A 17,083-nucleotide genomic window follows, 5' to 3' on the forward strand; every position below is an offset into this window, starting at 1 on the left:
ATGGAATGAAACATGCTTTGTAGGTGTTTGTGGTTATGCAGCAAGGACCCGAGGCTGGAGGGGAGGACACACAGATCTCATTAAACTGGTTAGATGACATAGTTTGGTGATGTTCCTAGTGTTTCAGCAATGGTTCTTCACAGAAGTTTTTGATAAGGAAGAAAATGCTTGAGAACTTCCTCAATAGTAGTGAATAAAACCGTGGCTTGGTAACACATAAAGTGTCTGTGTTCAGTTTAGCAATATGTGATTTAAATTAAGACGTGCATGTTTGTCTAACCTGGGGCTTATGTAACTCATTAAAGAAAAGTCAAAGTTCGAGTAATTTAAAAATGACATAGTTATCTTGGTGGTTGATGGTTCAGTATGACTCCCCGGTGGTAAAGCCAATTGCAGCAACTGTCAGTGCTGCCCTATTTTAACTTGGTTGCAAACACAATGTTAAACTTTATTTACTTAAAACATGACAAATACCTTTCTGTAAAATGCCATTAGGGAATCTGGTGTTGATCTCATCACAGGCATAGCTACATATTATGTTTGCTTTTAGCGCAAAGTTCCCACTGTCTCTTTCAGTACCTTTCCTCTTTCCTACTGCCACAGGCGTCTGCTGTTCCATAGTTGTGCTGGCACAGCTCTGTCCAAGGCCATAATAGAGAAGAAAGCTGACCCTATCCAAAAAAACCAATAACAGGCCAAAACACAGTAATGTTTTTGCTTAAATCCAGATTATTACAATGATCTGATTATAGAATGCTACCTGTAAACAGTTCCTACTGTGGAGGTGCAAAGCGGTAGGAATATAAGCCAATTTCCTTTGTGAGAAAGAAAACATATCATGCGACTACACCCTGGAGATGTAATAGGTTTAAGCCTTAAACATGTAGTCTGTTGCTCTGTTCTCTATTACCCTTTATGTGTGGAGAGCTATGGATTAAAATATAATAATAAAAAAAGAAAAAATCCTTCTGCTTATTTCAGTGGCTTTTACAAATCATCTCAAGCCTTTCCAGAAATGGTGATAGTAATGAATGGTTTAGACGTGTGTGTTTTGGGCAAAGATGATTCCAGTTTCAAGCCCCTTACTTGGAGAGCTGTTATTCAGCCAGTTTATGGGTTGTTAAATGGGATGAAGGCATGAAAGTATTCTTCATAGTTTTCCATAGCTGGAAGAGACATCAATGAAAAACAGAATATTTGCTAAGAGGAGGATAGCATTTTGAATGCTTGCGCCAGGTTTACACCTTGCCAGATATAAAACTTGCCTTGGCTTTGTGCATAGCCTGAGCTGTACTGTCTGGAGACAGGAGCCAAACTGGGAAAAGTGCACAAAACATGCAATTGGCATGAAATAATGACATTGTTCAGATTTCAGCCCCCAAACAACTGCTGTGCTAGTTGCAAGGCATGATGAGTCCACCTGGCAAAGGTGCTTTGCAGCGGTCCTCTGGAAAATGTTGGTCCTTACAGATTTTCACTGCTCTCCTGAAGTCCCCTGTAGTCTGTGTTACCTCAAGTGGTTGTGTATCTGAGGGGTGTGTCACCAAATGCTTATGATGATCTTGCTGACATTTTAATCTGTGGTTACTCTTGGAGTCTTGGTTAGCCAAGTTACTTTGTCTACATGATTTTAACAACTTTCAAGCCAGAAAGTAGCTGTGATGAAGCCGTGCTGGGAGCTTCCCTAGCAGCTTGGCAGGGGGTTTCCCTGGTAGTTTCCTAGTAGTTTCCCTAGCAGCACATGGAAGGTTGGTTAGAGATCCGGGATGTGGATGATCTGAGTTCCTGCTTGGTTTTGTTCATGGATTTCTTCATGGTCTTGCACAGGTTAATTATTCCTATTTTGTGATGGATATTCACAAATATAGGAAGAGTATCTCAGCACTGGCTTGCCCTCAGATTACTTGACCAATGTGCCTGTCACACTCGCAGCCTGATATTTTTTTGTACTCAATTCCCTGTATTCCTGTATTCTGGAGAGTAATTAATTACAAAACCATGAATAATGCATAATTTTACTATCAGCTATAAATAATCTCTTAACTATGTAAGGGAAATACTCTTGCACTGAAAGACATTTTATTTCCTCCTCCAGCTTACAATAAACCCTTCCTTCAGCCCGTAATCTGCACCAAATGTGTGACTCTTAAAAATTAACCGAAGAGTATGTTAACTTGTGCTATAGTCCTATTTCAGGATATGATCTCTTTCATAATAACGCAGTGGAATTTTTTTCTGGGTTAATTCCCCACCATGTGTCAACATAGGCCATTAACCGTATGTGTGATTGCTTAATGGCTGGCCTGCAGTGACTCAAATACCAGTTCCAAATAGGCCTTTGCATACAAGTATTGTTCTCTCTAAGATCTTGATGATGGCTTGATTGGCACATGAATAGGGTACATTAGAGCTAGTTACTGTGGCTGAAAGAAAGCTAAGACATCATTGGAAGAAAAAAAAGAGAAAATAAAAAACTAACAGGTTGATGTGACATGGGAGGAGGAGGCAGGAGAAATAACTTGGAGATACGGTGGGGGAAAGGAGGATGTTACTTCCCTTGCAGGAGGAGACTTGTCTGAATTTTTTCAGCCTTTCTGTGGCTGTCAGTGAAAATGTAGGTGCTATTTCAGCAAAATGCTAAAAGCTTACCGGAATCAATAGGATTTATGTGGGGTTAATTTTTTTTTTATTTATTTTTTATTTGTACTGAGAAAGAGCTCCATGTACCCCTGTTTGCTAAAACTTTTGAGTAACTAAGTTCCCTCTTAATAGCCAGGGTTGGTGGGTAGTCTGATGTTTGATTGCTTCCAAGGAAAAGCAGTTTAAGTGCTTCATCCCCAAGTGAGCAGTGACACAAATGTTCCAGTTAGTTTGAACCACAAAAAAGTGGATGGAAACACTGCACGTAATTTCTTGCATAGCTGTTAGAATGTAATTTCTTTCTGCTGCTACCGATTGGAGTGAACCTACATCTAGCAAAGGAGAAACTGTCAAAAGAGTCTCCTGTCCTGTTCTGCTAAAAAAAAAAACAACAACCCCCCCAAAAAACAACCCCAAAACCCAGGAAAAAGAAAGGTAATTAATTTGTTTTGAAAAGGACATGGTGGGTAGTTGCTGGGCATAGCACATGAGCAGCATTGGGTTACTGGAGGGGACTCCAGGCTCTGCTGGCAACTTTGGGCAGCTTACCGTACCTTTCTGTGCCTGTTTTCTTGTCCATTTGTTGTCTAGTCCATTTAAGCAGCAAATTCAGTTCTAGGTGAGGAGTGTCTCCAATTGCATATTTGTACAGTGCCAATCACGTTGATATGTTGAACTAGGGCCCTTAGCTTCTTGTTGCAATACAAACAAGAGATGATAAGACGTTGTGCTCATTAGAGAGATAGTATGAGTACTTAGGAAATGGCAAGTATTTGCTGGGTGGGAATACAACCTCTGTCGTATTTAGCTAGTCACTGCAGATGTTGACTAAGGCTTTAAGTATTTGGATATATCCTTTCTTACAAGAATGTTTCCTAGAAGAAGTGGGAAAAGAAACATGCTCATAATTGAAGAAATGGCATGGCTGCTAGGCTTTTTGTAACTGCAAAATGGGCTGTGAATACAGAACAGGTTTCTGTGCCTTTTTAAGTGTTGGAGGTCTCGTGTCATGTCAAAAGCAGTAGGACCATACTTAAGGTACTTGGGGAGAGATGGAATCACAAGGAGAAAAATGTATATTAATGCAATAATTAGTTTCAAATCTTCCATCTTGTTTTTTTAATTAACAACTTTGTCCATGTTAAAAGTAACAATAGGTGAGGATTAGAAGGAGAAAAATGTGTTGGGGCATGGCAGTGAGGATTGGAGAATATCGGATAGTTAATGCTGTGGGGTCCTTGGCTGTTGGCATACCCAGAGGTGCCCTTGAGCTGGGCCCTCCCTGATGAGAGATGGGCACTGGCAGTTGTGCAGAGCTGTCAGAAGCTGGTTGAAGGTAAATGTTAAATACAATACCAGTCTAACATATTTGGGCATCAGTGTCCTATTACCATATAAACATTAGCTAATAGTAAAGGCTGAGGTAGCCAAACCTTGCAGTAACAGATGTAGGTAGTATATAAAAGGTAAGAAATTAATTACTTAGTGTATTACTTTAACTTTTTCTTTAAACTCAAACATTACTGCAAGCCCAGACACTTCCCAAGTATAGGCCTCTCTGTAAGCATCAGATTTCCTCTGCTTGATTCATAGAACGGTTTGGGTTGGAAGAGACCCTAAGAGGTCATTTAGTCCAACCCCCTGCCATGGGCAGGGACATATTCAACTAGATCAGGTTGCCCAGAACCACATCAGGCCTTGAATGATGACGTTTTTATAGCATGAATGAAGTTTAAAGCTGAAAGACCATTTTCAGTCTGTTTTGAGAAAACCACTCCAAATGACTGAAAAATTCACCTGGGATCCTCCAACACATGGCAATTTTGTTTGCCTTCTGTTCATGATTTCTATCTGTTGGGATTGGCATGTCTGCCTGTAATACATACCCATGAATTTTAGCTGCTCTCATTGGATTCATGGTGCAGTCCATTACCATTCCAAACAGTATCTGTGAGGAGATGCTTCTGAAACAGAATTGTTTGCTGCTTGTTATCAGAAAGGTAGAGTAAAACAACAAAAAACCAACCCAAACTTTTAATGGAATTAATTTACTTAGAATTTCCTTGCTGATCCTCTAGGCTTTCTCTGTTTTCATTATACACTGAATACAATTAAGACATGGGACAGTATTAATGCAAACTCATTTACTATATCACTTCAGTGGTTTTATGTTCATTGTGAGGGAATTGGCTAACTAGGACAGAACAGCAGGTCTAAACTAGGATGTAATTCAGCTCCTGGTTTCCCCTGGAACTGGTTGGTGAAGTGTGTGATTTCGTTGAATTATGTTGGGTTTCATCATGTGAGTGTATTTCTACAAGGAGTTTGATGCCAAAGGTGTTTCTTCAGAACTGTGGCACTGCAGGACAACTTAGATTGGTCTAGCCTTGAGTTTCCCTGACTTCTCCTTTCTTCCCCTGCCCACCCTTTGCTCCAGGTAGTTCTGCTGGTTAATGCAGATGTGACCTGGATCAAATTCAAAGGACTGGCATACAGCAGCATCTACTTCTGCCCCTGTTTTTTGGATAATTGGCATAGAATTGTTGGTCTGGTATACTGACAAAAATACCTGCTGCTTTGTCTTGTTGATCTTCACGAATGTTAATGTCATTGGGACACTATCCACCTATCAGTGGTCCCAGTGGTAACTGGTGGCTGATTGTTGCTGAATGTTTTCTGTCATGCTGACTTGCACCTGGTTTACTGAATGTAGTTTGTAAAGATATTAACAGCTCTAGCTTTTCCTAGTACTACTGAAGCTGAATACCTGGGGAATTTTATGTAAGACTAAGACCTTTTACCTAATGTTTTCTTGCAAGTAGGTAGGAAGGCTTTATTCAAATATAGATAGCTCAGCCTAAATCATTTTGTAAGTGTTATAATTAAATAACTCAGTGGCAGAGTGCCCAGACCTTGGAAAAGACTGAATGGAGCCTACAGTATTACATGCTATTATCTATCAACAAACAGGTTAAGCTTGCTCAGAGGGAGTATTTTATAGGATTTTAAAGGTGCCTTGTTGAAACATGATCTTCTTTCCTTCAACAGACACTCCTCTCTCTCTTTTTCTCCTTCCCTTTTCCTCTTTCCTTCTAAACTTCACAAAAGATAGAGGTTAGGTGATATCCAAAAAGAAGTTAGCTATTAACAAAGTGCAGGGGAGCACGGGGTGGGGAAAGTATTTTTGTTTTATATTTTAAGCAGCCAATCTTGATTGCAATGTAGTTTTCCTTTTCTGTAGCTAGATATTTCATGTTTTTCCAGATGAAGAACTTTTGTACAGTATTTTTGGAGTATTTTAAGTAGTTAACATGCCTTCTGATGGAGTGCATGGATGTGGTAGGTAGGAAGGTGCATGCACCCCCAGTTCAGGGCAAATCCTGGTGTTGATAGTCAGGGCTGCAACACAGGATCAAGAGTTTAGCACCCACATGTCTGAGTTTTAGATGTGCCGGCATAACAGAGTTGGGTAGCAAGCAAGGTTTCTTTGCATAAAATGTGCATACCTTTTGGCTGGGCAGATGCAGTGAAGAACAGTGGGTATCATCAAAACAAGGCTGTAGCAGCTAAATGTCCTTCAGTCCAGGGAGGATGGCATAGTTTTCTTTTCCAATGCCCATCATCTGTCGTGGGTTGTTAGCTTTTAGTCTCAGCCTGTACCTTGGGCTATTTTGTTTATCATTTTTTGCCTGTCCTTTCTGTAGCCCTCTGCAGGCAGTCTTATGTTTCCCATTTTGTGGTCTTACTTTGTGGTTGCAGCTTTTCTTCTTGTGCAAGAATTACTGTTCCCTTAATCCGTTTGTGCCAGAATCCCACTCTGGCCATCGTTAGGAAGTTTAGGATAAACTTCAGGCTGCTTCATGGTAGAGGCTATACTTTAAAATGAGAGCGAGAATTGTGTCCTGCAGGAGATGCTGTGAGAAGCTGTGCATTTCATCTAATTCTCTTTTGCCTGATACCACAGATGGAAGCCGTGACTGAAGCCACTTTCTAAAGATAAGCAGGGGTTTCTCTTTTTAAAATGTGATAGAATTACTAAGTTGCCATTTGAGATGGGAAGTATTTCTGCTCATCCTGAAGCCTGGGGGAGTTTGAATTTGGTTAGTGATAGAATAAAGAATCTTTTAAAAAAAAAACCTCCAAACTGGCAACCAAAATATCTCATCAGGGACTGGAATTTTTGCACAGGAGTATAATAAAAAAGCTCAAGTGCGTTATATTGCCTAGTTCAGGTTTCTGAAGTCTCTGCTGCTGGGTGCTTTAATAGTTGTTTAAATCTATGCAGAGAGGAGATGTGGTACTGTGTATTTTTACTGTATCTAGTCAACGGTGCTATCCTCTGCCAAGTTATTTTATCTCATTTGATGCCTATTTTCAGCAGAGGGAAGCATCTGTGCTGGTTACTATATGTACAAGTATTTGTAAAGACTTCATGTGTCAGTGTTGGGTGAAAGCGGGGGACTTTGCTAAACTAAGCTGGAAATAAAGACCTTGGGCCCACTGTAGGAGAGGAGCTGGTTCGAGACCATCTTAAAAATCTGAACGTGTACAAGTCCATGGGACCTGATGAAATCCATCCGCAGGTCCTGAAGGAGCTGGCAAATGAAGTTGCGAAGCCGCTGGACATCATATTTGAAAAATCGTGGCAGTCAGGTGAAGCTCCCGATGACTGGAAAAAGGGAAATATAACCCCCATTTTCAAGAAGGGGTGACCCAGGGAATTACAGACCAGTCAGTCTCACCTCTGTGCCTGGCAAAATCTTGGAGCAGATTCTCCTGGAAGGCATGCTAAGGCACATGAAAAACAACAAGATGCTTGGTGACAGCCAGCATGGCTTCACTAAGGGGAAATCCTCCCTGACCAATTTGGTGGTCTTCTATGATGGGGCTACAGAACTGATGGACAGGGGTAGAGCAGTTGATGTCATCTACCTGGACTTGTGTAAAGCGTTCGACACTGTCCCACACAACATCCTTGTCTCAAAATTGGAGAGACATCAATTTGATGGATGCACCACTCAGTGGATAAAGAACTGGCTGGGTGGCCGCACGCAAAGAGTTGTGGTCAATGGCTCAATGTCCAGCTGGAGACCAGTAACGAGTGGTGTCCCTCAGGGATCGGAGTTGGGACCGGTCTTGTTCAACATCTTCGTCGCTGACATGGACAGTGGGATTGAGTGTGCCCTCAGCAAGTTTGCCGATGACACCAAGCTGTGTGGTTCGGTTGATACCCTGGAGGGAAGGAATGCCATCCAGAGGGACCTTGACACCCTTGTGAGTTGGGCTGATGCCAACCTCATGAAGTTTAACCATGCCAAGTGCAAGGTCCTGCACCTGGGTCGGAGCAATCCCAGGCACAGCTACAGGTTGTGCAGAGAAGAGATTTAGAGAGCCCTGTGTAGAAGGACTTGGGGGTGTTGGTCAGTGAGAAAATGAACATGAGCCAACAGTGTGTGCTCGCAGCCCAGAAAGCCAACCGTATCCTGGGCCGCATCAAAAGGGGCGTGACCAGCAGGTTGAAGGAGGTGATCCTGCCCCTCTCCTCTGCTCTTGTGAGACCTCACCTGGAGTATTGTGTGCAGTTCTGGTGTCCTCAACATAAAACAGACATGGAACTTCTGGAACAAGTCCAGGGGAGGGCCATGAGGATGATCAGGGGACTGGAGCACCTCTTGTATGAAGATAGGCTGAGAAAGTTGGGGCTGTTCAGCGTGGAGAAGAGAAGGCTGCGTGGAGATCTCATAGCAGCCTTCCAGTATGTATCTGAAGGGGGCCTATAGGGATGCTGGAGAGGGACTCTTCATTAGGGACTGTAGTGACAGGACAAGGGGTAATGGGTTCAGACTTAAACAGGGAAAGTTTAGATTGGATTTAAGGAGGAAATTCTTTCCTGTTAGGGTGGTGAGGCCCTGGAATGGGTTGCCCAGGGAGGTTGTGAATGCTCCATCCCTGGCAGTGTTCAAGACCAGGTTGGACGAGGCCTTGGGTGATATGATTTAGTGTAAGGTGTCCCTGCCCATGGCAGGGGGTTTGGAACTTGATGATCTTAAGGTCCTTTCCAACCCTAACCATTCTATGATTCTATGATTAAAGTAGCTGTCTGAATAAGCTGGAGGAATCTGCGGAAGCCCACTGCAAAGAACAGATGACTGCTGGAGTACTGTGGCTTTTTCACCTCTGGCCTGTAAAAATTAGTCTCTGCAGCACCTGGCATAGTGAAATAACATGTTCAGTACTTGTTTTAGTTGTGTTTTGATGGGGATTTTTTTCTCTGTTCTGTATTACTTTCCTGGAAGAAGGATAAATCTTCTGTCCAAGTGCTAGAGCCTTATTTGTTCAAAACTGCAGCCACGGCAGCAATAGCGCTGGAGGAAGGAGCACGCTATTGTTTATATTCTGGTGTTACATCCCTCCTACCTGAAATGGTGAAACTAGTTGTCACTATAAGCCTGTGATTCATGTTATCCCTGACATGTAGCCTCTTTTTGCTAAAGAAATTACCACCTTCAGCTGCTCATCATTTAGTTTTGATGCCAGATCCTTGCCTGATCACACCCTTGAATGTTTCCAGGGATGGGGAACATCTACCACTTCTCTGCCTTGGTTAAAGTTGGTTAGTGACCGAAGATTTAGCCTGGCTGCTTTGTACAGATAAGCTCAGTTAATGGTTAGCTGCTGAAAGGTGCAGGTCTACCCCAACTTCTCCTTCATTTTCCTGACAAATCCATGGCGTAAGCCCGCATCTCTGTCCTTGTCTTTTGCCTCTTTAAGCTGTTGTGTTTGTTTTGGACTTCCCAGGCAAAAACCCCCAGATATAACCATGGGGCTGAGTTCTGATTTCAGGACAAAGCTGTAGGTTGCCAGGGCTGACAGATCATTCTGAAAAGGGGTAAGAGAACAAGAAATTAAAGATATGCCTTTCATATACTGAGTCATAACTTCAGTGTGCCAGTAAAATCTATGACAACTGTGGGGCTTTTTTGGTGTTTGTTGGGGGTGTTGTGGGGGTGGTGTTTTGGTGGTGATCAAAAGGTTTGTAGGTATTGTGCTGTTTTGAGGGGCCTTAGGTCTGGGTGTAATAACCCAATCCAGTGAGGTTCCTTCAGCAGAGTCTTTCTGAAATGAGGCATTAGGCAACTGCTGACGTGACCCTTCGGTTGTGTGATAGCATCATTGCCATGGATACTGCCAGTGTCTTCCAAATTAAATAGGTAAACTTTTTAAAGAGTAATTATTAAGTCAGCCAATTTTAGTGATACGGATGTTTGATAATATTGTTTGTAAATTCTTGCATTGAAGCTCATGAACTTCTTAATATTTTATTACCAGAAAATTGCCCCCCTGAACTCATTCTTCGACTGAGGATATTCTGTAGAGTGAAGTGAAAATTGAAAAACCTATATGTGTACACACACACACATACATATATATTTAAAAAACAAAACAAGTGTCTGATTTTGGCTTCTACAATTCCTTGTGGTTTTCCTTCTATGTGGGTTTTTTTTTTGCTGATAGTGCACTTCAGATAAGATTAATTGTATCTAGCAGTTTTTCAAAGTGTGCTCTACCCAAGTCTGTTAATGGGTGAGGCATTTGCAATCACACTTATAATTTCTGCAGCAAAACTGCTTTTACATAATGCTTTTAATTAAACAAAATTTGATTTAGAAGTAGTGTGGTGATCATGAAGAAACTTTGGAAGTCTGTGAATTACTGCTATACAGATTGGCTTTTTTACTGAGTAGGAGTGACTATCGGTTGCAGTAAAGGCAAATACAGAAACTTGGTCATAATTCCAGACTTTTAGCAAGGTATCATGATAAGCCTGTGAAGATTGACATGATAATGCTAAAGAATTGCAATGCGTCTTTGTGTATCTTTCTATGTATAGCTCTGCTGAAACAAAAATTTCAATAGGATTTGGGAATCTTGATGATGCTTTACACATCTTCATTATTAAGGTGTTCTTTTTCATGCTTACATCTGAAGAGTCCACTCCCTATATGAACACTGTAGATGCTAACTTACAGGCAAAAATCATTCTTTGCTAATTTCAGAACCCAGAGAAAGCCAAAATTGTGTCAAATTTGGATCTCAGCCATACTGTAGGTCTACCTGGTTTCCATTGACTTTGTTTAGGATTGCATGTGACATTTGTAAAAATCTGGCATTTTTTGTTCTGGAACTTCAAGACCATTGCTTTCAGACAGATGTGATTTCTTACTTGTTCTGCACCAAAGGGCTGTCACATAGTGCAACGGATGTGGTTGCAGTCAAAACCATCAACCAGCTGATGGTTAGTTGTTCATGAAGTGCTTTCTGATGATATGTACTGTTGACTTATTACCACCATTTAATATACAATGATAGGGTTTTATATCACCTGGACAGTCTTTTGAGAGAGTTGTGATTTGCTTGCACGGGTTACTATTTCTTAGGATTTGTGTAGGGTCTCCACTCCCTGCTTGCTCTTCTGCTCTATTCATAAATGCTTCCTAGTTGATAGTGGCAGGGATGTGTAGTCCTCTGGAAAGGAGAGGGCTGGCCTGGATGTGTGAAGCACATGTATTCATGACAATTTGAAAAATGCCTGTGGGAGGTAGGGTGAATCAAAGTTGCAGACTCCTGTGGAGCAGACAGCTTTATTTACTTTCCTGAACAAGAAGAAAAACGTCACCCACAGCAACTGCACCATCTTACAGTACCCAAGCCACTGCTGAGACACAAAGAACCTCTTAAAGCGCATGCAGGTTGTAGAGTTCAGAAGTAAATGATCTTCTAGTTCAGCTCCTTCTGGAGCTTAGTGAAGGAGTCGGTTGTACCATAGTGGATTTTCTTGGTCCTTTTCTCACAATTGGTTTGGTCTGTATGTGCTGAACCTTATTTTAGCCACCATTGGTCTTGAGTTATGTTGGTGTACAGTTGCTCTTGAGTTACGTTAGCGTACTCTTAACAACTCCTGGGGAATAACTCTCTTGATTTACACCTGGATATGAGCAGTGAAGCCTTGGCCTGCTATTTAATACACATTTAGTTTAAAGGAACAGTTTCATCTAGATTACATGTAAGAGTGCAGTGTTCATATCAGGTGTTGCTGAGAGCCTGTTCTGCCAGGTCAGGGCCAGCAGACCAGTTGCCAGTTGTTAATCTGAACATTAATTCACTGACATCAGTTGTCAACTGCTGTGGGGGAAATTTTTTTTCCCCCAGTAACTATGGTGTGTTTTAAATAGTGCATTCTGTTGTCAGTATAAATAAGGAAACTTTTTTTCATTAACTATGTTAGACAGTATGGTCTGGCAGCTGGAGGAATAATGCGGGCACTTCTTGCAAGAAGTGGTTTAATTAGCTGCTGCAATATTTTTGGTAGGTTATATGGTACTGATGTGGCATTGGGTCACAGTATGAAACGAGGCACAAATGACTTGGATGTTTGTGCACAGAAGCAGCACCAACCCCTCCACATGCTCCTTATTCCCCTTAGGGGCCTGACTTCGAATCTCCTAGGGTCAGCACCGAGTCCTGTCATGGGTGTGAGCCATGGAAGATATCCTGAATGTGAAACATTTTATTTCTCCTGGGCTGTATTTTTGCTGCTACAAAATAGTTCTTCAGGAATTTGTGCCTTCCCAGCATAGCAGGAAGAGTCTGAATTGCCTTTTCTCTGCCTCATCAGAAGTGATAATTGCAGTTGAGGCAGATGTTTGAAAAGAGAGGTGGCTATGGATGGGCTGAGAATGTCTGCCCTAGCAGTAGGTACTTAATTCTGACATTAAGCATTTTGAGTGGCAAGCAAAATCTGTTGTCCTGCATGCAGTCACCAACCTTTCAAGATCTTCCTAGAGGAGTGTCAGTGTTACTAGTTGACTATCAGTGAGATGGAAGGGGTAATTTAGTTTTGTTTCTTTTTACCCAAAATCTGTGGGGAGGTGGCACATGGATGCTACAGAACAGCGTGTGGAAGCAGGGCTGTACGTAGTCTCACTGACTTGCTCGTTAAACTGCATATTAAAAACAACCAAAAAAAGCAGTAACCAAATGTAAAGTAAGAACTTGGGTTATGTCATGAATTGTTAGGCAGTTATTTGTTTAATTATCAAACTGAATTGTTTTCATGCTACTTTTATTCACATTGAGTAATAACTTGCTTTAGGATGGGATTATCTGTGATGGTTATGTAGGTGTGAACTGAGGTGATGGCACCAGCTTTGCCACTTACTGCTCCTTTGGAAAGAAAAAAGGCTGAACAGGTCTGCATACCTATCATGTAAGCACTTGCTGCCGGCCTGTCTCTGCTCAGGGACTGAGAATGAAATCTGCTTAAAACTATTACCTCGGGGACTTCTATAAGTTTTGTAGAAGGAAAATGACTGTGGGTAGAGCTAGGACATGTTTCTGCTATTCTTGTCGGTTGTTCCAGAAGCCCTGTTTGCCAGAAGCTATTTATTAAGTCCCAATGCATATTTTTCTTAATTTTTTTTAAGACACTGTGGGATGAAAATTTGCATGGTGGGTGGTCACAGTCTTTTTTATTATTATTGTTTTCATATGATGTGGTTGTAGAGTGGTCTTAATCATCTGGGTTCAAAATCGTGTGCATATGTAAGTTGGTAAAAATCAGTACTGGGGATAAGAGTGCTGTAGAGCCTCTTCCATCCATGCATACCCTGTAGTTTCACAGGAATTTTTTGTTGCTTAGAGGTGTCAGAGAACTCTTTTATCAGCTTTCCATTATATAGGTCTTTGCTGCAGCTGGATTCTCAAATTACTGTGCTTGGAAAGTTCGGGATGCAAATTACTAGAAAGAGATACTACTTACTGTGTGATGCTGGAATTTATTTTTTTTGTTGTTGTTGTCATGCAATCTGCCTAAGCTTTCTTTTTCTCCTCCTTTTGCTGGAGTGTAAAAATCCTTTCCTGTTTATTGATAAATCTGTCTGCTTTTCTTCTCCAGAGATATCAGCATGAATAACATCACAAGGCTACCGGAGGATGCATTCAAGAACTTTCCCTACTTGGAAGAGCTGTAAGTATTTCACACATGTTCAGGTTTTGCTACAACATCAGATGGCTGTGTGAAGTGGAAGGTGGGTGGGGAAATAGTGTTGAGTTGAGCTGTGAACAGAGAAAGCAATTATGCTTTAAAAAAATAATCCTGTACATGTTTGGAAACCGGAACAGTAAATGCTACTTACAAGGGGCTTTTCATGGTAATTATTTTAATCATGGGTAGAGTGATGACACATACTAATTACAGTGTTATCCAAAGATAACACAAGAGGTGTGTAATTACCATTGTTTCTGAAGGAGCTACACTATAGCTGTTGTATAAATTCCATAAAATATATGTTGTTTCATTTACAGAGCAGCTTTCTCCCATTGCCCCCTTAGGCTGCAGGTGCAGTGCTCACAAGCCCATCCTGACCTACATCAGAAATTCAAGTTCTGTGGTACAGGGCTTCTTGGTTTTAGTTTCCCTGACAGAAATAATTCTCCACTTCCCATCTTCCTCTCGCCTCACTCTTTTCTTGGTTTGTTTGTTTGTTTTTTTTTTTCTTTAGCTTTTTATTAAGTTTCACTAAAGTGATACTTGGATTTCTGAATCCTTGAGCTGTGCTAAGGCTCATGTGCCTGGTGTTCTGTTGAACCAAAGTCTTCACTGAGATGCCTTTGCCAAGTTGAAGCACGCTTTCACAGCTTAGCCCTGAATTAGACTGCGTTTAAGAGTCAATGAACAGGGACAAGGCTTTGACTTCCAATTGCTACTTTAGTAGGTACTCTGATATGTCAAGAGACTTCTGTGTGCCTTGGTTTCCTTATCTATGAATAGAGGGTAGTGGTTCAACCTTTGCCAGTAAGCGTTGAGAAGTTCCAGTAAAAAGCAATAGATATGACAAACCCACAGCGATTTGCTTTGCTTCTCGTGTGTTTTCAGTGTCAAAGTAGCATTTCCTACATGGAAGAGCCTTTAAAATACAAAGTAAAGCTATCTTCATTAGTGACTTTGGCTAGACTAGAACTATGAATGCTTTGTTGAGAGATTTTTTTTTCAATAAATACACATTAGGGAAAGAACAACTAATTTCCCCAAAGAGACAAACCTTTATCAAGTAGGGAAGCATTATTCCAACTTTACAGATGAAGAGACTGAAGCAAAGCATGGAAGACATTTGTAGAGGGCAACAGGATAAATTAACCCCATAGCAAAACTGCAGGTAAAACCCAGAACCTTTTGACTCGGGGTATCTGCTATAAGGAACTCAACCACTACACCATCCTGGAACAAAGGTACTGAGATATTTGATATGAGATGAATCACTTGCTCCTGAAGAAGAGCTTGCACTCCTGAAAGGTGCCTTGCTTTTCTTACTTGCACCCCAGCTGTGCTGGTTTGTCTAATAAGGTGTTCTACCTCTCCTTACAATTTTGGTCTTTCTTATATACTGATAATGTAGTAGCTACCATTACTTACACAGTTAAGAACCAGGGAAAAATTAGTTATTTAAGTGGTTTTGACTTTCACCAGTAAAATTATGAAGCAGTTGATCTTATTTGTGTCAGATGAATAGTTTGTGGTATCATATGCTTAACAGGTTTGGGTTTATTCCCTCTGATTTTCAGTATTGCTTAAGTTTGCAATGTAGTCAAGAATACTTTATGAAAGAAAATAGGTTTATCAGGGTTTCAGATGATGCGTGTGTGCAAGTGACACAATTTCAGAAAGGCACTATGGCAGAAGTAGTCAATTTAATTAAAAAGAAAAAAAAAAACAAAAAAAGGAAAGAAAAATTAGAAGCCTGAGAAGGCTTGTTTGGCCCAGTGTATGTACAGGCCAACATTCCCTATGTGCTTTATAATATATGCTGTTGTATGCCTGTGTGTTTTGTTAAACTATGTGTAGTTAATTTTTTTGAGATTCTTAATAGTCATATTTCACACCTAAAGTTAGTTAAAAAACCCCAAACAACTCTTTTCCCAGCTTGAGATGACTGTGGGAGACTTTTTTTTTTTTTCCCCTATAAGTAATTAAGCAATAAAAACCTAACTGGTGGGTGTGCATGTTGTGTAACTTCCATAAACCCTGGGGTGTGTCAGGAGGTAAAGAAGGTAAAGAGAAAAGGCAGAGCCTTCAGCCATCATCTATTGTGCTTGTTGCCTAAGAGCCATTTGCAATGTGTCTCTCATTGTCCCCCTATATTCCAGCATTTCAGTTTGCAAGAAAAAATAGGCTAGAATTAAGCTCAGAATTAAAGTGAACACCCAGAAGCTTTAAATTGTGCCTAGTATGCTTACTTGAAATGTTAAAGCAATTTCTGGGGGAAAAAAAACCCCAACCAAACCAAACAACCAAAAAAAAACCCCCACAACAAACCACCAACAAAAAATCACCCCCCCAAACCCCAACAACTTTATGGTAAAAATGATAGTTGCCAAATGTTTAGACATACTAAAATCAATCATAATTCCATAGTGCAATAAAAAAAATAGATACAGTTTTAATTTTTGAGTTACCTCCTACAGCTGCAGAGGTAGGAGATTCTCCAGAAACAGACCAAAGAAAAGCGCTGTCCATTTCAACAGCTATCATGAATGCAGAAAGACAGGAAAACACATGTTAGAGCAGAGCCATCAGTAGACAGTACCTGTGAACAGTAATTCTCAGTTGAAAACCATTAACTGAGACTTGAGAGCTGTTGGTAATGTTTCACAGCAGCACCTGCTTTGAATTTGAAGCAGAGTGCAAAGGCTCTGGCTATACCTACCAACACCGAATGAGGATGTTTTCTTCCTTTTCTTTCAAGACCATCCATGCACAAGTCCTTTGCTTCAATTCATGTTCTTCCTTAGAGGGAAAATAATCAAGTAGATTCAAAGAAAAGTAGCTTCCTTCCTTAACAGAAATAACCAGCTCTAGACATGACATGGTTTTGCTTCATTCTGCCCGTTCCTTTTTCAGTATGGGACAGGATACAGAAATTATTTGGTCTTTATTTCTGCTTATTGTGGACAGAAAAACCCAAACTGTTTTACTTCCCACTGTACAACCACAATTTTCCCTCTCCGCTCTAAGATGATCTTCAAACTCTTGTTCTGTCTCTTATTTACAGCTGAACAGATCCACATTCTGACTGCCAGGCACTAGCAAAGTTGCTTTTTCAGCACAGAAACCTGGGTGTGAGTCTCCACACCAAAGAAAAAGCAAAGTAGTGTTGAAATCTGTGCTAGAAGTGACTTTTCTATTGAGAACTTTTCCCAAGAATTGCACATCTGAAGCAAATGAAAATCCCACAAACTAATAGGAATGCAGTAAGTACCTACATCACCATGGACTCTAGTAGCTATTCATCCAGGAGGCAGTCCTAGACACTTTTCTCTTTTTACCATACTTTAGCCGTGTTGTTTGTCAAATGCTCGGGGAGATTAGCCACTGGCAAAGGCAGTT

The 17,083-nt window shown here is 40.9% G+C and overlaps 1 protein-coding gene across 8 annotated transcripts in view; it reads left to right on the top strand.

The window, feature by feature from the left end:
• The window catches only part of LGR4 (leucine rich repeat containing G protein-coupled receptor 4), a 90,758-nt gene that overhangs the window by 30,341 nt on the left and 43,334 nt on the right, over nt 1-17,083 (top strand). For all 8 annotated transcript variants that reach the window (XM_057414426.1, XM_057414421.1, XM_057414423.1 and 5 more), the window contains one exon: nt 13,595-13,666. In XM_057414426.1, coding sequence (XP_057270409.1) covers nt 13,595-13,666 — 72 coding nt within the window. The remainder of the gene's footprint in view (nt 1-13,594; nt 13,667-17,083) is intronic.

Source organism: Pezoporus wallicus, unplaced genomic scaffold (assembly GCF_028554395.1).
Source record: "Pezoporus wallicus isolate ANWC-B61680 ecotype Strahan unplaced genomic scaffold, APGP_CSIRO_Pwel_v1 contig_5967, whole genome shotgun sequence".
Classification (NCBI taxonomy): domain Eukaryota; kingdom Metazoa; phylum Chordata; class Aves; order Psittaciformes; family Psittacidae; genus Pezoporus; species Pezoporus wallicus.